We start from the raw sequence: 24,719 nt of genomic DNA, 5'->3' as shown, positions 1-24,719 counted from the left end.
TGAACCATATACCGCGCTACCCCCGTTTTGCTCCTACCTGTGTGTCCATCTGGAAATACCTGCTCGATGGCTGGTAACGACGCACGAAAGAATAATCGCGGCTGCCTTTCACGCCACGCCGTTAATAGCGTCGCATTGTTACCTCCTTCGATGACCAACGCTAACACGTGTGCCTGCTGCAAATCGATCCTTTTTTCCCCGGATCAACCGAGCTATTATTCTCCCGTATGAACCGGTAACGCGACAAAAACTCAAGGATCGGCTCGGAAAGAACTTCGAGAAAAGGCTTCGAGAACTCGTTAGCTTTGCCGCACGCACCAATTCGAAAGGTCTAGCGAGAAACACTTGCAATCTCTCGCGGTTGATTTATGCGACCGGTAGATCGAGTTCGATGGCCGAAAAAAAGACGAAGAGGGAAGATAAGCTGCGCGAAATTCTAATTTCTCCGTTCGATAACGAAAGAGAGAGGACACCGCGCCTAACGACCTAGCCCGGGCTCCTCTTCCCCGGCAGATAGGCTAAAGACCACGGATAGGCAGAACCAGAGTGGAACTTTACGAGGCCTTAACCGACCATCATTAGGAACGCGAAGATCGTCCTCGGCAAGCACATTGTCGCGACCCGGATCCAATCGCAGAATTCTCGGGGAAGATCACGACTCCCATCACTCCTCGTGACTGTCGTTACTCAAAGGTTACCTACCTACGAGACCGGCCTGCAACCCATTTGCATCGGGCAACGATGTCGGTCAGTAGTTCCTTCCGAATGTTCCATCAGCACGTGTGCAGCCTTCGAAGACGAACCCTGCTAACGCGCGGATGCTTGGGATACTAGGCTGCTTCGAATAATTGAAATAACACCTACTCTATGACCCCGTTGCTGCGAAAGGCCTCTCGACGCTTCGACGGCTAGAGTTTATTAACTATTCTCCTATATGTTTCGCCGAGATAATTCCTTCTGCGCGTTAAACGCCGTGTTGATTCACGAGTAGCGGCATTAAACTTTCCATCTAGACGCGTTCGCTGCTGAAGAGCAAGGTATCAAAATACGATACAGTTAACCGGCTTATAACACGCTACTCCGACAACGCGGTTCCGTTACGACACGCTGTAAAAATCGCACGAATGTTGTTGGGTAAATATTTATCTGAATTTTAACTCGATATACGATGCAGAGTAAATTCCCCGGGTTTGCGTTATCTTCGAGGTTCGATCCACGCTTTCGTATTGCACGAAGACTGTACTTTGCACTTCGCAAGAGTGACGAATTTCCCATTCTCATTCTCCTTCGTTTTTACACAGATTGCGTTGCATCGTTTGCATTCGATCGACGAGTGAATTTTAGATTCTCGACTGGGAATAAAATAAAATCATCACCGCGTTCAAGGCGAGGATGATCAGAGGATGCGAATACGTATACGGGTTACTAATGGGTAGCTTGTCGCATAAGCGAGAGATTTCTAACAAGAGATCCCCGATGGAGTGGAGCGGAATGATATCGTGGCTTATCCGAGAAAAATGATTAACCAAGGGTATCAGCGAGGAAGAGACGATTAGGATCTCGAATCACGATTCGATGAACTATTTATCGCATAGGAGGCACGTATAGCGGTGAATAAATAACAGGAAATACGTACGGACATCTGGTATAGGATTTCATAAAAGCCCGGAGGGGAGGCTGCGTGTATCCCCATTGTGTCCTGTGACTCGGGGTCTCACGAACACCGGTGAAAGCTGACGAATTCACGGAAAGCCAAGATTTGCATGAAATTTACAGCGACAGGCCTTTTTGTCTCGCGGGGCCTCTTCCATCGGCGATTTTATTCTTCAAAGGTCGTGGGTACCTCGATATGTTTCGCTCGAGATATCATCTTTCGTGACCGTCCGTGAAGGAAGGCGAAGCGGTGCGGGCACCAAGATACATAGGCTCGACCAGCCTCGCGAGAAGTGCCAATCATCTTCGCGAGCCGGCATGGCGAACGGGCCCATTGTTCTCCAATCGATACCCATTTGCACCGGGGTCACTTCTGTGCACGCACCGTTCGCTAATGGCGGTCGAATCCGAAAAAGCAAGAAGAAATCGACAGACCCGTCCTGCGATTGGTGAGCCTGTTACGTCTACCAGGGGTCTGCGACGCGATATTCCGTAATGCACCCTGGCAGCTGCCTTCCTTCTCGTAATTCTCGACGAACGTCGCTGTTTCCGGCTCGGAACGATTCGAACGATTAAACCTGGCAACCGTTTCAGGCTATACACGATTATTACACGAGCGGACAAACACGTGCTTCCACAGACGATTGACTTGTGCTTTGACGTTACGCAATGTATTTGCATTCCGCGCGCGGATAACAAAACGGTCGGCTGTTAACTCGGTAGTGTATCGATTGTCGACGGCAATACATAAATCCGATAGCAACGAACGAGCCAGCCAGCAGCCCGCATCTGACCAAGGTGCCACCAACCACACCTTTCCCGAGAGAATCGTACGCGAAGGGACCACTGGGAAGGAACAGACGTCTGAATCCCAAGCCGATACACCGACGTTCCTTTCTCTCAGCCATCAACCCTGGTTACTTGGTTCTTTGTTCGGCTTTTGTTCGCCGCTGTTGCGTCCAGATCGACGAATCATACGTCGACGATCCCCCCCGGACGCTGGGGGGCTCTTGGCTGCGAAAGCCAAGTACCAGAGACAACGAAGCGTTCGCTTGGACCGCGCGCGATGCCTTTGAGCAAGTTTATCGTTAATTGCGTTTTAAACACGGAACTATTTCCCCGCCAGGCTACCGTACACCATAAAGACACTATTTGCTCGCGACCAGAAGTGAAAGGTAAAGCGTTTTCCTAATGAATACGGCAGACTGCCGACCACGCACATACGCGTCTGATATAATCTATCAAGCTTGGCGGTAAAACTCATTACTACGCAGCCGTAACCGGGTAGAACGCGACGTGGCTCGATGCGTTTCTCACCGAGAACATCGATCTGTCTGCAACTCTTCCTCGTACGCGATGCAACCTCCAGCGAACCCGAGACGCGCGCTCCGTCCGAGCTACTCAAGATGGTGGACGATGGCGTTTTCTATCGCGACTCGGTGACGACGCGATGGACATCGCGGAGGAGAGAGAAAAAAGGAAAGAAAGGAAGAAAGAAATGGGGAGAAAGGAGGGCGGTCGTCTGAAAGGGGACAGAAAGGGGACAGAAAGGGGACAGAAGGGGGACGAATAGCGTCTTTTGGATTTGCATAGAACAGCGTCGCCGGCTGGTAGAGGATAGGCCGGGGACTCAAAGGTCGTCTTGTTACGAGGTGATTCCTTGCAAGTGGTCTTTGCCATTTCCCATGGGCAGACCCATAAAGCGGCGGAGGTCGGCCAACCGACACGATGGATCACGGCGATAAGGATATATGCATCGTGTTCTGCACCGTGTACCAGTACACCGGAAGTGATCCGACCGTGTGTCTCGAAGTTCGAAGTGCGCGCTCGTTCGCGCGCAGCATCCTTCTCGCACCGTGCACCCTCCGGGGTGTCTCTTTCTGCCCGGTGATACCTCGACGATATTCGCGTGGGCGAATCGACCGAATACCACGAGTCTGCCTCTTACCTCGTTGCCGTGCGCTATCTACGTGGGCCGCCTCGGATATTATAATAAAGGCCTCGCGGAATGATAGAAAGGTACAAGGGAGCCGGTAATAATAGCGGCTCGCGGGGCTCGCCAGCTTGGCAGGTGTTCATCTGTGTTTACCGAGGGGCCCCTCGAGCCGTGTGCAGCTTTATCGTTACGACAAAACAGTAAACTGTATTTTACGCTACGTCGCGTCGTTACTCGCGGATACCGATGATTTCTGGAGGATCCCGGGTGTGAAATCGTTGAATCTAAAGAGATCGAAACTCGACGATACGAGGCTGGCGTGTAAACGACGATCCCTGGAAAATAGAAGAAACTTATCGGTGGTCTCTTTGTTCCCCCCTAGCCTCGATATAACCGGCCGGTCGAGTCCGATCCGGCTAGAGGTACCTTCTGCGATAGTAAATTTCGCGTTGCGTCACCGACCCAACGTTTTCCACGTTTCCCACTGCTCTACACCTCCTGTCTGGCCGATTATTAACCGCGTGGTTCGAGGCGAGAAACATTGGACGGGGCTGCTGCTGTTACCTGGTTTACGGTGGAAAGCATCGAAAACGCGTCCGGGACGAGATTCTCACGAGGAACGCGATGTTCCACGCCCCAGAAACTGACGTATCGAGTTCCACGATCCAACTGGCCTCTCCCTGGCCCCTGCCTGTCCTCGTCCGCAGCCCCGCGAAAATTGTGCAACCCGAACGTTTCTCGGTTTCTTCGTGATCCCCGTGTTTGTTGGCAGCTCACGGTGTAACGACGCGGGTATTATCCTGCCTCTTTTTCCGTCCGCGCTCGCGCCGGATAAGATCTCGTAAACGAGATCGAAACTGGCCTCTCCCACGCAGGCATTATGCCGTCTTAGTTGGGCCATTTACTGCCCATACACTTGTATACATGCTTCCACATGCGAAACGGTCCGCGCTCGCGAATAAATTTCAAGCCCCGGGGATCGCGTGGGGGACTCTTACGCGTCCACCTCGGCCATCCGGCGAGTAAAAAGTAGAAATAAATTTCTCTGTCCGTACTTTACCACGGGACTTTATAACTTTCTTCGCTCGCCGTTCGCCGAATAAAATACTCGCGGATTCGTTGTTGCAATCCGATCGGTCGAGCCTCCGACGTGTAGCCGCGTATCGGGGAACAGCCTGGAAAAACCATTCCACGACTTTTTTGTCCCCGGAGAAACTAGTCGTCGCGGCGAATAGAGCTATTTCGAGCGAGGCATACGCGAAATGGCGCGTAGGTTATCACCGAGTCCAAGTATTCCCCCGTGTAACGTGCGGATAATTTCGACGGTCGTGCAGGCGTGGTCGGTAACGCGAGCCTCGCGCGATAAACCACGATAAATAACGTCGTTTGTAATCGGGCACCTTGTTTCCATACGCGTTCCCCACGTCCCAGTCTCGTCCTCCGGAGGCAACAGGTTACACAGAGGCCGCCAGGAAAATGGAGAGAAAATCGGCGGGAATATGGAAACGGAGAACCGTAAAGATCGCGCACCTGTCCGTAACCGTTTTCACAGTCCTCTTCGTCTGCTCTCGAACTCTCGTGGTCGGCTCGTTCCTTAAAAGGAACGCGTGGGTGGGCTACCTCCTTGCATAATTACGTGCGCAACTCCCTCCGTGGGCCGCGGAGAAATTCCAGGGAAGTGGGCAACTGGACCTCGCGTAACGACCGTTTCCAACTTTTCCACTGGAATAACCGCGCGATGAATATTCCATGAGAAAGTCGCGAAAGAATCATAATCATCGCCGCGACGGCCACGGAGCTCCGGCGCCGAGCGTGCTGAAGAAGCAGAAGAGCGATTTCACGATGGCGCGCGGCGGCCACCATTGCCACTGCGTCGTGTGGAACGCTGACGTTGGTAGAAATTGAAAATCTAATATTATCCGATACGTTAGAATCGTAGGAAAGACGACTCTCGAATGCAAAACTGGTTTCTCGCGAACGGTCCGAAGAGAGGATACCACCGGACAGCTGCTCGTTAATGAAGAAACGAGAAAACTCGCGGTAGCGCAAGAAGTACATCGAGATCTCGCCGGTAATTCCCATACGAAGGTTGTCCGGCCTATTTACGACAACCCTTTAACAAGAGTGTAGCCAGGTAGGCGTTTTCTGGCGTACACGTAATTACAGCTCTGTTCCTTCCTGCCGGCCCGCAAACGAGGATTCAAAGCAACTAGGGGACTAGAACAGTGAGCGTCATCGAACGGTGCGCGGAAATGGCAGTGATCCGTGATCTCGACCTGTTCCAGAGGGTAGATTCATTGTTACGCGGAGCATTTAACCAGCTTAAACAAAAATTCGTATGAAAGGAAAAAGGAGGAAGAGCACGACCTTCGGAAAATTGCACGCCGCGCGATTTCACGCGACAGATGTTGGATGACGTCTCCTTCATTCACGGAACGAGGATACCGAGTGTGTTTTAAATCTGTAGAAAGAGCGCAGCAGCTTAGGATGATTGCGCGATTGCTCGGTTAAATCGAGAAATATCGTTAGGAAAAGCAAGATCTATTCGTGCTAGTTTTGGCCAGGTAATTCGGAAATTGACCGAATTAATTTAATTAACCCTTTGCATTCGAGAGGTGACTCTCAGTCATTATTTAATTACGTTCTAAAGATCGACGTTAATTAATATATCAAATTTAAAATTACCTAACGATGTGTGGAATGTCGAAGAAAAATAATTCTGTCTTAATTTGCATATGATTTCTCATTTACCATTTTAAAAATATCGTCCACTCTACGACAGAGAGTCTTCGAATTACTATTTCTCTGTAACGAAAAAGTCGTCGAGTGTAAAGGGTTAAATATTTCAAATTAATATTTCTGACTCGCGGGAATCACTGAGGAGGAACCTATTCCATGTTTCACATGTCATGACATGTCATATCCTAATGCAATTTGACATTACGAAGATTATTAAGAAGATTTCTCTCTTTTGTACAAAAACTTCTCTTCGCTGTGTAATTCTTTCCCCAACGAGCGTGACACTTTGTTCAGTGAAAACGAGTTTCGGTTAAAAGCGTCGAATTAATTCCAGAATTAACTAGTCGGAACCGGTATCGACGAAAGGTCCGAGATAAAACTAGTTTCGAGCGATCTCGGATTTTGACTGCAACGTACGCGAGTCTTTTTAAATAACGATACTAGGATACTCGTGGAATTTTTTTCTGCGCGAGATTTACCGGATATTTTTCAATCTCGGAGCGATCGATGGCTGTCAAGGGTCAGCGCAATATCGCGCGCGGAAGCCCGGGCCACCCCTCGAAATTGGCATATGGCGCTCGGGGATGGGGCGAAATATATTAAAATGCATTTCGAAGGTCCACCGTGGCTCGAGACGAGGGTGAACGAATGAAAGTATATTCGACTCGCTTTTATTGTGTCACGGGGTCTACGGTGCGGTGTATAGAAACGATAGTTAGCTTTCATACAAGCGAATTCGCGTACCATCTGTTCCGTTCGACGATCTATCAGTGTAACAAGATAACGAGTCGAGATGCAGCAGGTTTCATGCGAAGTCGTGTCGCGATTCCACGATATTCCGATAAAATATAATCACCGTTGAGAATCGAACAGCTATTGACAGGATTTAGCAGCAAATTACTTCGGTACCGTTTCAAAAATATATATCCCAAGGATTAGAGACGTATGTCAACCGAACACTGTTATCTCCCGCTGATGATACCTGTTTTTCAATCTCTCGACTAATATAGTCGGACTATTTGCGATATTTCGAGCTAAACAACGGATAATTTTGCTAGGGCCCAACTGGACTTCATCTGCAGAGCAGACCTTATTCGGATTTACTCAGCTCCATTCTGTCTAATTACACCAAAGCGTCGTTAACGCTAGTTTTACGAACGCTATCTATATACCTATTTCTATTGACACCTGTCAAATCTACAGGTAAAGGCAACCACGTGTCTTTTCTTTCTTCAACGATTAGTTTAATTTAAAAACAATTACAATATTGTAGTATCGCAGGATAATAGACAGCAGTCTTGGGGACAGTCTTAGGACAAAGTCTTAGGACTTCTTAGGTCTTAGGACTTCTGAGCAGAACAGCGTTGTGTAGAGAGGGGTTATTAGTTGTTAGTTGTTTAGTTGTATTTTAGTTGTGAGCCATTAGTTGTAACTGGCTGAGTTGTATTGTGTTGTTGAGTTGAGTTGTAGTTTTAAGTTGTAATTGATACAGATTCGTATGCTTAATCGTCATCACACATTGTTAATCTACTATGTTATTATTATTAATTAATAAATAGTTCTGTTATTTACCACTTACCACAGTTTCTACAATATTAACAGTCTTAATATGAGTTAACTAAATCTGTTACCATCGTATAATTCATGAGTTTCGTAAATCTAGTGTTAAAAGTGATCGCTGTCAAATGTAACGTAGACCAAGTCGAATTAAAGGTTCCCTGAGAAAAATCGGAGGATAGGAGGAAATAGGAGAGACAAATGCGACGATCCAGGTACGTGCCCCGGATGAGAAAAGAGAGGTATACGGGTGCGAAGATACGATACGGTTGCTCGTAGATTGCAACACGGCCTCTCCGATGACAAGCTGTTTGCTACACATTGTGCTCCTGACAGCATTGAATATTCCCCGCACGAGCGTGCGCGGATACAAGAGGAATTTCGGAGTTCCTTCGAAGTCGCGGGCTTAGAATAATCCATAGTCTTTTCGTGGGCGTGGACCAAAATGTACGCGACCAGGAGGGCCCCAGGGGGTTGGAAAGTCACCTTAAAACGTGACCGGAAGAACAAAGACTTCGATCCTGCCGCGAACCTCGCTCCGCCTCTATCCCCGTCTAAGGCTTTGAAAATTTTCAGTTTCCATCCAGCCTTAATTACCCTGCCTGTACCGCGTTTATGGTGCGCTGTTTGACTGACGTTTAAAACGCTAATTAGGTATTGTTAGCCCGAAGCAGATCTACTCCGGGATACCAGTTTTCTCTGCTCCTGGTCTAGAAATTGACCGTCTTTATACGACTCTCTTGCACGTGGGAATGCATCCAGTGACCTAACCGTTTCGTCTCGCGAAAATTCAAACTACCCGCCAGTCACGTTTGTCATCCCTCTCGCGGCTGAGTTAGAAATTACACGCGTTACACTGTCTATGATATTATAAATAGAAGACATTTGTCACGAATGGGAAAGTGCCTAGTATTTATCGGTAATACGTGTATATGTATTCGTGCCCACCTTGCCTCCTCCAACAAAAATCTTTCTCCCTCTCTCACTCTCTCTCTCTCTCTCTTTTCGCATCAAAGGTTGAGATACGTTCACGTAACGTTATATTACCTCGTTAAGCGTTTAATAAACGTATATTAATAATAGCGTCGATAAATCTACGGTTACGAGTGATTCGCGCGAATGACCGAATCGATACCAATAAAGCACGATTTACGAACTATACGAGCCGCCTGGTCGTTTAAATTTTCCGCTTTCACGCGGGCATACCTACGCGCGCATCGCGCCATTCTATGCACGACAGATCCGCGGGAATATTCCGTAAGTGGATTTACAAGCGCGCATCGCTCGCATGCGAATGCGCCGCGGATTCGCCGCGATGTACTTGTCACGAACTTAATACGACCGACCGTGTTCGTCGGAAATGAAAATCGACATGTTCTCCAAAGACCCGTGAATACGTTTCCGCGATCTCGATATTACGCGAAACAGTCCGGCGCGCAAAGGGCCCGACGTTCTTTTGAACCAGGATGATATCGGAAACTGTCCTGGATCAAACGAGATTTAAAATTGAAATGCACCCTGTGTAATGCCGCTTTTTCCACGATGCATCTCCATCCGAGATGAGCCTCGCGCGCAATCGCGAATTAATCGGGAGATCGATTTAAATACCACGGAGCTGCATTTTTTCGAAGAGCAACGAACCTCGATATATGCCGAGTACGCGAAAAATCGCGACTCGAGCGAGTGGATAGTGATTCTACGTGTAAAAATGAGTAGAAAAGGAAGAGTAACGTTTTTGCGTATGAAGTTCCGTTTTCGAGAAAAATTTATCTGAAGATCCGTCGGGTGTGCGTCTAGCGCGTGCCCACTCTGAGATTCATCGCGTCGATTTCCCCGAAAACGAAGGCTCGATGGAAAAAATGTCGCTCTTTCTTTTCGACGTATTTTTGGACGTAGAATCGCGTGCGACCGTTTTTGTCGCGATTCTTAGGACACCCGGTATTTTTCGCGAAAAGGGAAACGCGATCCGAGCCTTTCGAGTGAATGTCTTAAATATTACGTTAGATAGTCGGAAGGTTACATGTGTTCGTTAATGAAATACTCCGTTTGTAGCCGGTACGCGCATGGAAACCCGAACCGCCTCGGCTGAAGCTAGAAAGGCGGTTGCCTGAATGTCGCTAGTTCCTGGCAAGCAACTCGGCTATTACGGTTTCATTCTGTCGAGCGAATATACACGGAGAATTTTAATGAACGCGAGAACTTTAAAGTTCCTATAGGCACGTCTCGTAACGTCCGATCTTATCACTGGTGCTTCTAAGAAGCTTTACATCCACCGGTTGTTTCGCGTTAGAATCAGCCTTGATCCCTTTCGGTAGGCGTCAACTGCGAGTTAAGCTTAGCGAGGAATTCGCGACAGCGTGTAACTATCCGACTGGTTCGTAGAAGAAAGAAAGGAAAAATATAACGATCGACGATTATATCAATTTCGCGGTAATTTCAATCGTCGATAGAATTCATTTGGCCGCGCGTGCAACGAGACCGGACGTCTAATTGGAATTTTCCTTCCTGTTACAGGCGACATCGAGGATTGCCTGGTTGCCCCCGTTGCCCAAGGACAATTCACGCCGCTACCGGAAGCTCTTTGTTGGGCCATTTTGGAGTTAACTTCTCAGAGGCAAGCTGCCACGCTGGACACGCTCAGATCCGCTCTCAGGAACGCATTTCCGGCCATGCAGAGACCTAGCCGCGAACTCGTTTACGACGCCCTCGCGAAGCTCATGCAGGAACGAAAGATCTATCACACGTCACAGGGTTACTTTGTCGTCACGCCCGAGACCAGAAGACTCAGGCGCGACTCCAGCAACTCCAGGAGATGTTCAAGAGAGGTGAGCGGATCCAGAGGTCAGGGTAGCATGCTCATGTCCAACGACGAGGCCATGGCGCTCGTGCACGGCGAGATGCTAACCCTGAGGGACGGCGACGTGACGCATCAAGCTGTTCAGACGAATCTGGCAGACGTTATTTGCGGAGGTAAGAAATCCCGTGTCTGACGAGCCCAAATTTTCTTCTACCCCCCATCTATCGGGCAAACTTCGACGAAGGGAAGGATGTTGCTCGGTTGGAGCTTATCCCGGGACAAATCGTGCCGCGAAATGGCTCCGAAAGGTGTTTCCAAGTGCGGGAGTGGAGCGTGACGAGGGATAGGTGCGACACGTAACGAAACGAGGAGTTACTTTCTAGCTCTTACGCGTTTTCGCGCAAAAGAACGGGACGGGAAGCAAAGTCCTGGAAGGAGCTCGAGCCGCGAAGGAACTCGCAATGGGAGTCGGTTAGACTGGTCGATCCGGGCAAACCCGTTCGGCACGTGTTCGGGAATCGTTGCGAGTGTCCAAGAGGAGCGTTCGCTGGCTGTGCCTGCACCGGGAGACCTTTTTCTCTAAACTCGATGGACGAGTCCAGTGCGTTTATGTTGTTGTCGTCCTTGGCATTTCCTGCGGCGGGTCGAATCGAAAAATTGTCGCGATTCGATTTAAATTGCGCCACCCTTATCTCGGTATTTAGAGTGGCTGTCGTCTCGGCCGCGAATTTATGCCCGCGCGAGCTTTAAAATTAGAAATTCAAATGGAAACGCGTATCACCGGGGCCCGTGTAGAGAAAAGTCGACATTTTCTTTATCGGGTATCCCGCGTGTGCCCGCTATGGGCAACGCGATTTCAGCATTGTACGATAATACCGTTTCCATATATTGCTCTGCCCTATCAGCGTCCCTCGATGGTCATCCGGCAATGCCGGCGAACGTTGCGTGCAACGATGGTACATTGTTACCCGCGCCATTGAACGCCACCGCTATGGTGCACACCGTGCATCCTTGCATGCGATCGCGTTCGCCAAGCTGAAAGCACGCTCGCGCTTCGGCGTCCTGCCGATGGCCGTCGTCGTGGCTGTAGTTGCAGCTCGCGGTGTCGTGGTCGGTCAAAGTTTCGGAGCCGCGCAAACTGGAATTTTCTGGCGCATTGACACGGAAACACCTTCGGCACCTTGCATGTTTCGCCTGTTACATACATCAGCACGTGTATGGAGGACGTACACGCGAGCGTCGGTACACATAGCAGGGAACAGTGTCCGTGCCAACTCGGCGATCCCTGGAAAGCGTTTAGCACAGCCGATATATTAGCTATTGGTCACGACATTGTCTACCGTTACACACGCTGTCGGGATCACGTGGGGGGCCACGTATATAATCTTCCTACTTTTCTCCGACTCGTTTCTCGAGTGATTCTCACGCTGCTAACCCACAGTCGGTCGTCGCCACCGCCTCTGGCTATGTACCACGATGAAAATCAGGGACGAGGGTGTTCCACTTTTTGAGAACGCGATTCGAGACTCGCGGTTCGTTGTATCGAGAATTAAGACTCCGACGATCGCCGGCACTCGAATCTCCTTAGACCTATCGTCCTACTTCTTCCTTTCGTTTGTAACATCCTCGCGATCATTTTTGGGATAGCGACAAAGATATTCGGGATCGTCGCGAATCTTTCGCGTTGAAAATAGCAAATTTTGCGCGTTGGAAGTTGCGAATCTTTCGCGTTGGAAGTTACGAATCTTCCGCGTTGAAAATGGTAAATTTTTCGCGTTGGAAATGGCAAGTCTTTCACGCTGAAAATGGCAAATCTTTCGCGTTGGAAATGGCGAATCTTTCGCGTTGGAAATGGAGAATCGTTTGCGTTGGAAATGGCGAATCTTTCGCGTTGAAAATAGCAAATTTTGCGCGTTGGAAGTTGCGAATCTTTCGCGTTGGAAGTTACGAATCTTCCGCGTTGAAAATGGCAAATCTTTCGCGTTGGAAATGGCGAATCTTTCGCGTTGGAAATGGCGAGTCTTTCACGTTGAAAATGGCAAATCTTTCGCGTTGGAAATGGCGAATCTTTCGCGTTGAAAATAGCAAATTTTGCGCGTTGGAAGTTACGAATCTTTCGCGTTGGAAATGGTAAATTTTTCGCGTTGGAAATGGTAAATTTTTCGCGTTGGAAATGGCAAATCTTTCGCGTTGGAAATTGCGAATCTTTCGCGTTGCAAATGGTGAATCTCTCGCATTGGAAATTGCGAATTCTTCGCGTTGGAAATGGCAAATCTTTCGCGTTAAAAATGGCAAATCTTTCGCGTTGGAAGTTACGAATCTTTCGCGTTGGAAGTTACGAATCTTTCGCGTTGGAAGTTACGAATTTTTTGCGTTGGAAGTTACAAATCTTTCGCATTGTAAATTACGAATCTTTCACGTTGGAAATGGTAAATTTTTCGCGTCGGAAATAGCAAATCTTTCGAGCTGAAAATGGCAAATCTTTCGCGTTGGAAATGGCAAATCTTTTGCGTTGAAAATGGCAAATCTTTCGCGTTAAAAATGGCAAATCTTTCGCGTTAAAAATGGCAAATCTTTCACGTTGGAAGTTACGGATCTTTCGCGTTGGAAGTTACTTTCGCGTTGGAAATGGCAAATCTTTCGCGTTAAAAATGGCAAATCTTTCGCGTTGGAAGTTACGGATCTTTCGCGTTGGAAGTTAGGAATTTTTCGCGTTGGAAGTTACAAATTTTTCGCGTTGTAAATTACGAATCTTTCACGTTGGAAGTTACGGATCTTTCGCGTTGGAAATGGCAAATCTTTCGCATTGGAAATGGCAAATCTTTCGCATTGGAAATGGCAAATCTTTCGCATTGGAAATGGCAAATCTTTCGCATTGGAAATGGCAAATCTTTCGCATTGGAAATGGCAAATCTTTCGCGTTGGAAATGGCAAATCTTTCGCGTTGAAAATGGCAAATCTTTCGCATTGGTAAATGGCAAATCTTTCGCGTTGAAAATGGCAAATCTTTCGCGTTGGAAATGGCAAATCTTTCGCATTGGAAATGGCAAATCTTTCGCATTGAAAATGGCAAATCTTTCGCGTTGGAAGTTACGAATCCTTCGCGTTGGAAATTACGAATCTTTCGTATTGTCTACAGGAAGGTACGGAGAGTATATATATATTTTCACGTTTGCAGGTAACCCCAACGACAAGGTTCTGTTCGCAAGATGTCGATCGATGCCGGGTCGCCTCGAGAGGCGACATTCTCTGCGACTTTGGGGATCCGCCAGACGCTTACACAGAAGCGGAAGTTCGCGGTCTCTGCCACGAAGGCCAGAAAGAAGCGACACTTCGTCGAGCGCGGAATACGCGAGCACCGACAGCGCGCCCCATAGCCCAACCAGTGAGTCGAGTCGGGGAAGGGATTGTTTTGGTGATGGGTGATCGCTTAATCGGGACGTGTTAGCTTTCCATTTAAGGCTGTTGCTCGGATCTGGATCGCGATCTTTCGTAAAAAGAAAGCGTCCCGTTTCGCGTCTCGTACGCGTCGCTCATTCGTAAAAGCCACTTTTCTTTCGGATAGACGTTTCCACTGGATTCGCCGTTCTCGAATCGAAACCGCATAATCGGACTCGCGGTACACGCGAAAAGAACTGGTCGAACGCGGAGATAAGAAACGAGAAACGCTTATCGTAGCCGACGATGAACACCCGGCGTTACAACTTTCGGTTAACGAGACTTTCGTTCCGACGCTGTACATCTTTATCCTCGACGTATGGATTATTTAAGACCATGCTTTCTCTGCATCTCATCCATCTGTCTCTCGATACGAAAATCCTAGGTGGAAGATTCTTCGCGATCCTCCAATTTTTCCTATACATCCGCGATCACAGCTGAACATCCAAGAAAAACGAAGCTTCTTAGTCACCCTTAGCTGGCGAGCCCTTCCTCGATCCCCCTGATCTCTCATTACGAAATGCAACATCGGCCTCTCCTTTTTTCTCAAGGTTTCTCCGGGATTTTTTCAGAGAAAATAGGTCTTCTCTCGAGGCTGTTCCGACGCAGCACACGGAGGAAGGGTGCACCGTTAATGGGCACGTTCAGTGCTCAGTATCCTCCTACCGAGTGGTTCAATCCACGTGTCGTTCACCTACACAGCGTAGCCACGCAAACGAGAGCCGCTAGCCCTTCGGTGAGTTTCGAATCGGAACGATGCTTTCTCGTCGGGCAGAGAAAAGGAGAAAAACGAGACAGAGAGAAAGAAGCATCCACGTATTTTCCATTCCGACAGACGGAAATTGAACGCGAACGCCGAGATTAAATCGCGCGCTGCTCAGCTTAACAACGGACTAACGTTTTCAGATGATGGAGGGTCTAGATCAATCGCAGGCCAGTTTCCAAGTATGGGATGATTCGAGCTCCGTGCGATCCGCCACACTGCCGAGGCGACATCGACGCCAGGCCAGCGGCGATTCCTCTAGTTTATTGGCCAACTCGACGCCAAGGAGTTCCAGACGACATCGATCACCGTGTTCCACGCTGCCCAGATCAAAGTGCTCCAGCCTAAGCAGATGTACGTCCAGAGCTTCTGTCCTGCCGCCGAGTACCAACCAGGAATCCTATCAGGGTCGTAATCAAACTCAGAACGGTAAACACTCGGCCAACTCGTCGCCCAGCAGAAGCGGCGGAAGTTCCGGATCCGTTAGAACCACCAACGCTAGCCCGGCCAAGACGGCCACGCTAGGCAGATCCAGCACGAGACAATCCAACTGCAGACGACCGAGTCACGATTCCACTGGCAGTGGTACCAAATCAAATGGATCGCCTCAGCACAAGGTAAACACCGATCATCCACGTCTTTACCCTAACCACATCTGTATTCCATATTCCATCCTATCTCCGATACCCTATATCACGAAATCTCCGTTTCGTTTATTATTCCGTCTAATTTCTATCCTCGATCTGACATTCGAATAACGATTTTTACCCCCGTAGGTTTTGCAAAAGACATCGTCCGGCCATTCGTCCCACTCCAGTGGAAAGTCAATATCTAGTGGCAAGCTCTCCTCGTCGCCTTTGAAGACGTCTACGCTACCAGCGAAATCTTCCCCGTTGAAAGTGGTGCAACAAGGATCGTTGACACCGTTGCAGGAAGCGCAGAACTCGATCACTCTACAGGTGTCGACGAATTTAACCCCAGTCAGCCCGTCGCAGGAGCAACGGGCTATTCAGAACAGCGTGACACTGGCCTCGAACGCGACCAGCACGACCACCATCTCGGGCTCCCCCGGCACAAAGATCTACGTGCAACAGAATAACTCTCCCATGAGATCGGTGATCACGTTTGAGAACGGGACGGTGAAGACCAAGCTGGCTGACAAGGACACGATGGATTGCAAGGAGAAGCAGGACCGAGAATTGATCGGCGAGAAACTGTACAAGAGCAAGATAGACGAGGAGAAGCTGTTCAAGTCGAAGCTCGACGAGGAGAAGCTGAACAAGTCGAGCAAGCTCGAGCGTCCGTCCTCGCTGTACGCTTGCAAGGAATCGAAACCGAGCCACCTGCTGTCCGAGTCCGATAAGGAGAACAAGCCAAAAGTCGAGGAGGAAGTGCCGAACAAACTGAAGCTGACGAATCGTTTGAACAACAGCCAAGCCCATCTGATAGACGGCTCGTCCAACAACATCGACAAGAACTCTTTGGTCAACGAGCATCCTCCGACCAGCATGAAGAACACCAACGATGCCATGAACAACTCGAGGAAGCTGAGTTTGTCCCTGTCGAAGGATGCTCTGAGCTACAGAAACCTCCTCCGTCCCGGTTCGAAGAACAACATCGCGTCTAATCCACCCTCGCCTACCAAGTCGTTCGACGGTTTCGGTGGCTCGTTCAACAACGTCTACATAGAGAACCTCGAGACCACGAAACAGCAAAGGGCCCCGCAAGGCTCGGAGCCAAATCTAGAGAAGACGGTGAGTCGAGGCGATCTCTACTCGTACCCGAGCCTGAGCGACATGCAGGTCCAGTTCACCAGCCTGGCCGCGCAGAAGATTCTCAAGGGTTGCCCGATCAACAGCGTGGACACGTTGGTCGAGGTGAACATGGCGGCCGCGGAGAAGCCTAACAACTGCGACGTTACTGTTCATACCGACTTTGGACTCGTTTAAAGTTTTCCTCGTCGACCAGGAAAGACGTTGCTTCCACGCGTTTCGTACAGTGAAAGGTTGAACTTTAGCATGATGAACTTCTCGGTATCTCGTATGCTTGCGTCGTGGTAGAATTGTTAAATAGCAAACGGAAGAACGCTGTACTGCTTAAGCATATAGAGAGCATTGTAACAGTTACCAATAAATAAACGTTTGTTATGTTCATCAACTATATGTATCGCATGATCGCACGCTATCTCTTTACCCGACAGTTTCACGATCTGAGTAATATTCGCGGTTAATGACCATCGATTATCATCCAGGTGATTCTCGAACATTGTGCTTCCATTGATCATCTATATGCTTACGCGGCTGTACGTTCGATGATGTAAAATAAAAGCCAGCCATTCCACACACGCAGAATATTCGTTAGCTTATCCCTAGTTGCTCAGAGCTCAGCACTCAACAATCCGGCGAAGTATATGTTCCAGCGATAATTTTATTCCAGTGATATTTAAGTTACAAACATCTGTATGCTCGTCGCATCGTCATTCCACTTGTCGTTCGTTCATTTGCTGACTTTCCATCCAAAAATATTGCATTTCGCGTCGTATAACGTAACGTTGTCCGTACCGTTTTGGGCGAATCGGAGGCGTAAATGTATCATTTCGTATGAAATTAATCACGATTCTCTTTTGATAAATCGGCCGTCAAACAACGCGTTGTCAGATTCCAATCGTGCCTCCGTTGCCTCTTTTTCTTTTTTTATCTTTGTTTAATGTAGTACGCGAAATGAACTATAAACGGGTACCACAGCGTCGTAACGTTAGCAGTTTTGCATCGCTTTACCGAGTGAAAGCGATTTGCTAAAGCAATACTTCACGTACGATAGCCTGACAATTTGCCTTACTCGAACGGGAGAGAATGAGAGAGAGAGAGAAAGAGAGAGAAAGAGAGAGAAAGAGAAAAACAGAGAGATAATATTTTATTGCAAATTCCAAATACTGCCAATTTCCGTAGCGTCGATTTAGGATAGCGATGAATCTAAGGAAAACTCGAGTCTTCGTGGAAAATGTATAAAAGCGGTAATTTTACGTGCACCATTCGTTCATTTCGAGTTGATCGTCACGTTCGAACGTTGAGAGTTTGTAAGCGTTAGACGATATTTTCTTTCGGTCGATATGCCAAAGTAGAGTGGAAGCGTAGTGCAGTGAACTTTCTGTAGCGTTTAGGACATAGTTATTGACTTTCTATTACGACTATAATTAAAGCGTATTACGATTATCTTATACTTATCGGGACACTCGTCGAAACGGGTGAAATTTTTTTTGAAACGAATTTTTCGTAAATGACCACTGTATACGTATAAATTTTATATCGAAATTACACCGTATAGATACCTCTGATCGAACCGTGTTGAAATATCGAGAAGAAATTTTCAAACAGAGTCGCCGTTTATAAGAGAGGAACCGCCAATCGTTTGAACGGAACCTTGCACATGCGCAGAACGTTTATACCGAATGAAATAATCGTGACGCGAAACACAGAAGTCAACTGCCTACAGTGTCGCAAAATTACTGTGACGGATACGTATAACGAAAAGAGGTGCATTCCCCTATTGAGAAAATAAGCGGTACCATTTTATAATTAGTGCAATGGTAAATCTAAGTGCCAAAATCGTTAATAGTACTTAAATCGCCTTAAACCGCTTGCAGTGCGACCTCGTGGCGTCACACGACACTACAGTCGCGATGTGAACGGGCTCACCGTTTCAAGTTCGAATTACAATATTAACCTTAAACGTCAGACATATAGTCGTAAGACGGTAGATAACTAGGTACCGATGGACGGTGCCTGCTTTGTATATTTCGTACGTTGTATTACCGATTAACCGATAGTAATTTCGATACACCTCTACGTCTTCCAATTTTTATGAAAATGGAAGGACAGCGAGCGTTTTACGCCCTTATTTCTTATCAAAACTAACTTGTAGAGTACTTGTGTAATCTTACTCTATCATAATTATAACAACGAAAGCGTATGATAATAAAGAAGACAAAAAAATGTATGCTTCTGTCACTTATCGAATCGCGAATTATAAATTTAATCGTTCACGACTATTAAGAGAATTATTTCGCCATTCTCCAATACAGAAATCGTATTAACACTCGATTCGTATAACTGGGCAATTAAAAATTGAAATAATATTGCAAATACCTCGAGACGACGCATGCGTTGAACGAATGGTAAGAAAGGTTCATGGCTGCGGCTGACAAAATTCCGTACACGCTTCTTTACAATTATTGCATGATCATATATCAATATGAATCACTGAATCACTCTACACTCTTGGCACTGTTCACTTTCTGAACTCGTAATTACGGAAATAAAAGCAATACCATCGAGGTAAGTACAAGAAATACGTAAATAATAGATTCGCGCGCGAATAGACGTGCTCGATAACCGGAACGGGTTTAGTCACATGATCATATCACGTGATCCCGTCACGTGATCATAGATGAGATGTAGTACAGATTTGAATCTATTGTCGCTATTATTCATTTCCGACTTTACCGATATAGCCTAGACTAAGATACCAATGGAGTAAGTTGGAAATAAAGCATATTGCAAGAAAATATAAATTTGATAAAAGAATATAACATAATAGTAACATTATAGAGAAAATTATATAGTGCTTGCAAACTTACCAGCAAGACGTCGAAACCAATTATACACTTTCTTGATAAGGAGAATATCAGATGTAAATCGACAGTAGATAAAGATGATGTCTCGAGATCTGTAAAAGAATACAATACAATAGAAAATTTATCTCTAATTATTTAACGGAAGACCATACTTTATGCTATTAACAATATTACAGTTTTTATCTGTATACCTACTTTGCTAGTAATTATAAAACTCCCTTACCCAGCAGTTTAATTTAGTTTCAATTCTAGCCACAACAATATAATCTTATTCTGTGCTGAATCGATCACGTTGGAAACAACCTTATAATGGTAAGGAAGTTTTCAATTACCAGAACCCAGAAAAAAAAATATATTAGATAATGCCCTTATATCGAATAAAATATATGATAAATCTCTCTAATTATTAAGTATGCAACGCAGCAAAAAACTTTTTCTTCTATTTTCTTCTATATAAATAACATTTTCTTCTACGAAAATCTTTTTCTATTACTCGTACAATATTCGTCGTAACGAATCACAGATGGCGTAAGAAACCTTCTAATCTTATTCGTGGTTGGTATTTCAGAACATGTGATATGATGTCTTTAATATTCATGGCTAACCTACATCTCGCCAATGATAAGGATAATGCAGTTGATACCATCTTAAATAATATTAAGATATCATAGCAAAATTATTGAATAACCTACTCAACATTCAAACTACAGATTTCAATTTGAATTAATCCACATATTCAATTAACTTTTATTAATTATTTAAATAAAATATCAAATTTATTCTAAATCGAAGTAATTTCTCTTTCATGATAAATTTTCATTTTATGTGTTTGCTTAACTTACTGTATCTCAAACATCCAATTGTCCGATATTACGACGAAAGAAAAAAAAAAATCGGATCTATTAGCTATAGGATCGTTTAACTTCGTCCCATCGACAAATTCCGTAAAACACCTAACACGTGAAACTCTTTCGGCAACTGGAACATTTTCGTAGAAAAATAACGTCTATCGAATAAGAATCGAACACATTAGTTAAACCCGTTTCCGCTTTCCTTCCTAATTGCTTAAATTGCCGGAAAAGTTTAGGAGAAGCTACAACCACGCAAGCGCACTATAGGGCGCACGCTGCGCCACTACCACTCTGTTAGGTAAGGTTAGATTAGATTCCACATCGTTTTCCAACCCTCTCCTCATGTTCAGTACACCCCAAGCTATCACTGCGGTCGGAAGGTTTCACCTACATATCCTCCATCGACGGATGCATGCGCATACATACACACACGCGCCATTCGTGTCTTTGTTTATACATTCGTATGGTCGTGCATTCGATTAATTGCACATCGATCAACGCGCCGATGCGATGATTTACGTTACTCGTTTCTTAGATCAGTGGTCGGTAATCAGATGAAAACATGAAATCGTCAGCCTGGAACGTAGTCGAAACGATTTGAATTCTACGCGAAATTACCGATCGAGTTCCTCCATTTTCCAATACGATCGTTTCCAATAGATCGAGACTCGTATTAATATATCGATACCGATGCAAAGATGCACAAGAATCTCTGGTTGGACTAAACAAACTTGCAGAGTGTCTCGACGGTGGTTGTGAAAGTGACCGTGAAGATTGTTACTACGAAGCAGTCTCGGCGGAACCAGTTACACAAAGTGAGTAAAATAATTTACACTTCGAAAGATTAATGTTCACTCTCTACCTGTCTAAACTTTTTCATCGAATAGCACCAGCGAAGTCGTTCACCCTCGATATAATTGATTTAAGCTTTACGATTCGAGTGTTTGAAAAGTTTTGTTCGAGTTAAATCTGATAATAAATTTTCATTAAAATCGAATACACGCTCGATGAATACGTCGCCTTTAATACCGTTTAACGGACCGTCAACGTACAATGCACCACGCTCGTACCTACACGTGAAACGGCGATCACGAATTCGTCGTGTAAACCGTGCAATCACGTTTAATCACGCATCAACTGTCTCGCCGACAACATCGAAGTCACGAGACAAGCTTAAATAGATACGAGACGAGAATTTTGCGCGTTCAAGTCTAACCTTATACCGACGCATTTAATATTCGTTGTAGAAATAACCGTCAGATTCCACTCACAATGCATCCAGTCCTATTAGCAGCCCGCGTTACCGAAAGGTACGTAAATCGGGCCACGAGCTTGAAAAACGCGGTAGAGACCAGGGAAACGGTGAAAAGTACAGAGATACAGGCTAGTGAGAAGTGGAAAAAGGAAAGATACCACGGTCCAAAATGAATCGACATAGAAGAATCCCACGGTCCTGGCTGCGAGTGCAGCACGCGTGTGATGAATACGTAGAGACACAGCTGCATATCCGTAATCACGCAGGTGTGAGTGACATCTACGAACAACTGGGGGCGACGCGCAGGCGCCTCCACCTGTAGATACGCTGGTGTACGCGAGGCTAAATGCTAGATTTATCCGTCGGTGGAACAGAGCGCCGCCGGAATATGCGGATCAATAGAATAATTTTTTTTTTCTTCCACCGAAGAACACATCCTTTTACCGAGCACTTTTTACCATTCGGTCTGAACATTTCGAATCGCGGAATTTCACAGCGCTCCGCCGTGCGTGTAGCTCGCGGGAACGAACTAACGACAAGATCGATAAAATTACGTATCTCATCGAAAGAGTTCGCTCTTGTAGTTCGAGCCTCGTGTCGCCGTCTCTCTCTTTCCTTCGCGATGCCCACTGTAAGGTAAGGCAATCCCTCGATCCTAGACATCGCGGAATTGCTCTTCTTTAGAGATCTTTCCCTCTTGCTTTCTAGTATTTCAGCATCAAGGGTCCGTATCGCGGAGAAAGTATCTTTGAGAGAGAAATGCTTTTCCGAGCTTTCTCATTTGCGATGCCGGGGGAAAAGGAAGCACGCGACCTCTTGGAATCCGTCATGTGACAAGGGAACGGAGCGGCAGTGCCGTAAACAATCCATTTTCGCGTCTGGCCCCGGGATTTATTCCCGTCGACAAACGATGTTTAGGAAAAAAGATTTTCGATTCTATTGTTCCGATTTGAAAAACAATGCGCATCTCTTTCGCTGGAGAAATATTTATTTTAGACCAAACTGTCCAGCGTTCCGTTTGCTAAAATAAAAATCGCTTTTGCCGCGGAATGAAATAAAGCCAAAATACACCTGACCATCGTACCGCGCTCTGTTCTTCTTGGGTTAGTCGTTTGTTTAATCAAAATTGCTGACGTTTTTATTTGTTCGACGCAATACGATATACGAATCGAGTAACGGCGCGCTAAAAGAGAAATGACCGATCTGCTAGGAAATTTGTGGCGGTCGCGAAATATTTTATACGCGCGTATAAACGAAATTATGTATACGTATACATAGCCAGCGTCGCGAGACGGTTTCTACGATTTTTCCGCGGTTCCCGATAATCTCACGAATCAATATTTCCCGTGGAAATTAATCTAGATTTAACCAGTCAAAAAATCGTAGTTGCAAAAATAACAAGAGGTATTTATTTTCGACGAAAATTGTGGTCACCCCGGTGTTTTTAAATGGAACTATGTATTTTTAACCTGATGGCTTTGCACGCGAACCCCGGTCGAAATCCCGATCTGCTATACCATGATTTCAAGATGACTTTGATTTTAAAAAAATCTATAGAAAAGTGTCTATAAAAGGGTCTATAAAAATCCCTATAAATCTCCGTAAACACCATACTTGAGTTAATCTCGAGCACGGTGACACCGATTTTGCGAAGCTCTATAAATATACAACTACTAGAATAATTTCCCGAAGAATTCGCTATGAAAATGGATAGGAAGTATACATAACCTAACTCAATATACTATCGCGATTCGACGAATATATTAAACACAGAAATTTGCTAAACCGTATATATACGCAATTGGAATTGCGAATTGACGAATATCACGTATACATATGCATACGACATAAACGCTCAAGGGGTTTAATTCGATGACATGTAACGTATCGCGGCGAGGTTAAGAACGAAAAGAAACGCGTATATGTATGTTCATATATTCGCATGCATATGCATACAAGTTATTCCCTCGGGGGGGTGAACCAACGCGCTAAAATAAGTAAAACGCGTGAAGATACGCGAACATACGTTCCGTATTTCTTAATTTTCGAATTATAAATTACATCGGAAACGCGAAAGTTCCTTCCCGGTGTCTCAATACGCGCCACTGCATCCCTTAGCGTCGAATTCCGCGCTTAATTAAAAATTAATTAGAGAATAACGGATAACTACCTGGATAAATTAACGTCACCCATGGTTGGAGTCGCGATTGGACTTTCTCTGCTAACGATCTCTAATTTTACCCGTAGCTTATGCGTAGGTCTGGAAATAAATAGAAAAAAGTGGCCGCATCCGGAGCGTTTCACTTTCCAGCCGTAAAATCCGAGTGATCTCGTTAAACTATCTCATACGTTCAAACTCGACGGCATTTACAACTGCAATACTGTCCGTTTCAACCCCCCTCACGCTCCCCCTTCTATTATCCCGTGCTCATTGCTGTCGTGGCCGTTTTCATTATTCTTATTATTGTTTCCCATGCACGGGCGTCGTCGGCCATTAATATCGCGGCCACCGCCGGCGCCCCTGCACCCGGCGTCATTAACATTAGCATTTTTATGATTATTAACGTTCGTAAGCATTATTATTTTCGCCGGCGCGATTCCATGGGACGGGGAAACAGGAACGGAACGCATCGCTACGCCACGTTATGAATTGCATTACCTTTTCAAAACAGCCATGCATTATATACGCGGGGGTGCCTGCAAAACGGTAATGCCACCCCCGTCCAGCCGCGTGCTGGTCCTGCACGCGCAAAGCGCAGCATGGAATAGGAGAAAATAGGGGAATGCCGCGGAATAGAAGGTCTGTCGGTGGTACAATGGTCGTCGCCGGGTCAAAAGTTCAGAACTTTTGTCATGTAGCTACATATGTAGCTGAACTAGGAGTCGTATCGATCTCGAGCGAGCCTGGCGAACAAAGTTCTTGGAGATTTAACGAGAGACTCTTGGCGATGAGCTGCTTTCCAAACAATACTTCGTATGCGCTGCTAGCAAGTCCGAACGAGCACGCTTATGCTACGAAAGCAACTCCGTGCACCGCACACCACCGGTTCACACATCGTGTCGCCGCTCGCCAGACTCTTCTTCTACCCCATTCTCC

At 46.3% G+C, this 24,719-nt stretch overlaps 2 protein-coding genes across 3 annotated transcripts in view; both read left to right on the top strand.

Annotated features, from left to right (window-relative positions):
* Nucleotides 1–18,860, top strand: part of knockout (Stork-head domain-containing protein knockout) — a 126,112-nt gene extending 107,252 nt beyond the window's left edge. The window contains exons 4-8 of one of the 2 annotated variants that reach the window (XM_017897956.1): nucleotides 10,400–10,855; nucleotides 13,861–14,067; nucleotides 14,693–14,856; nucleotides 15,027–15,500; nucleotides 15,660–18,860. In XM_017897956.1, the coding sequence (XP_017753445.1) occupies nucleotides 10,400–10,855; nucleotides 13,861–14,067; nucleotides 14,693–14,856; nucleotides 15,027–15,500; nucleotides 15,660–16,832 (2,474 nt within the window). In that variant the 3' untranslated portion in view covers nucleotides 16,833–18,860. Of the gene's footprint in view, nucleotides 1–10,399; nucleotides 10,856–13,860; nucleotides 14,068–14,671; nucleotides 14,857–15,026; nucleotides 15,501–15,659 lie in introns of both variants that reach the window. The other variant, XM_017897955.1, reaches the window with a different exon arrangement.
* Nucleotides 18,861–20,740: 1,880 nt separating this feature from the next.
* Fstl5 (follistatin-like 5) overlaps nucleotides 20,741–24,719 on the top strand; it is a 50,567-nt gene continuing 46,588 nt past the window's right edge. Inside the window, exon 1 of the mRNA XM_017897958.1 lies at nucleotides 20,741–21,182. The gene's annotated coding sequence lies outside the window, so the exon portion shown is untranslated. The remainder of the gene's footprint in view (nucleotides 21,183–24,719) is intronic.

Source organism: Eufriesea mexicana, unplaced genomic scaffold, assembly GCF_001483705.2.
Source record: "Eufriesea mexicana isolate 0111107269 unplaced genomic scaffold, ASM148370v2 scaffold596, whole genome shotgun sequence".
Lineage (NCBI taxonomy): Eukaryota > Metazoa > Arthropoda > Insecta > Hymenoptera > Apidae > Eufriesea > Eufriesea mexicana.
The sequence above is the reverse complement of the archived record's forward strand: the minus strand, read 5'-3'. Positions and strand labels throughout refer to the sequence as shown.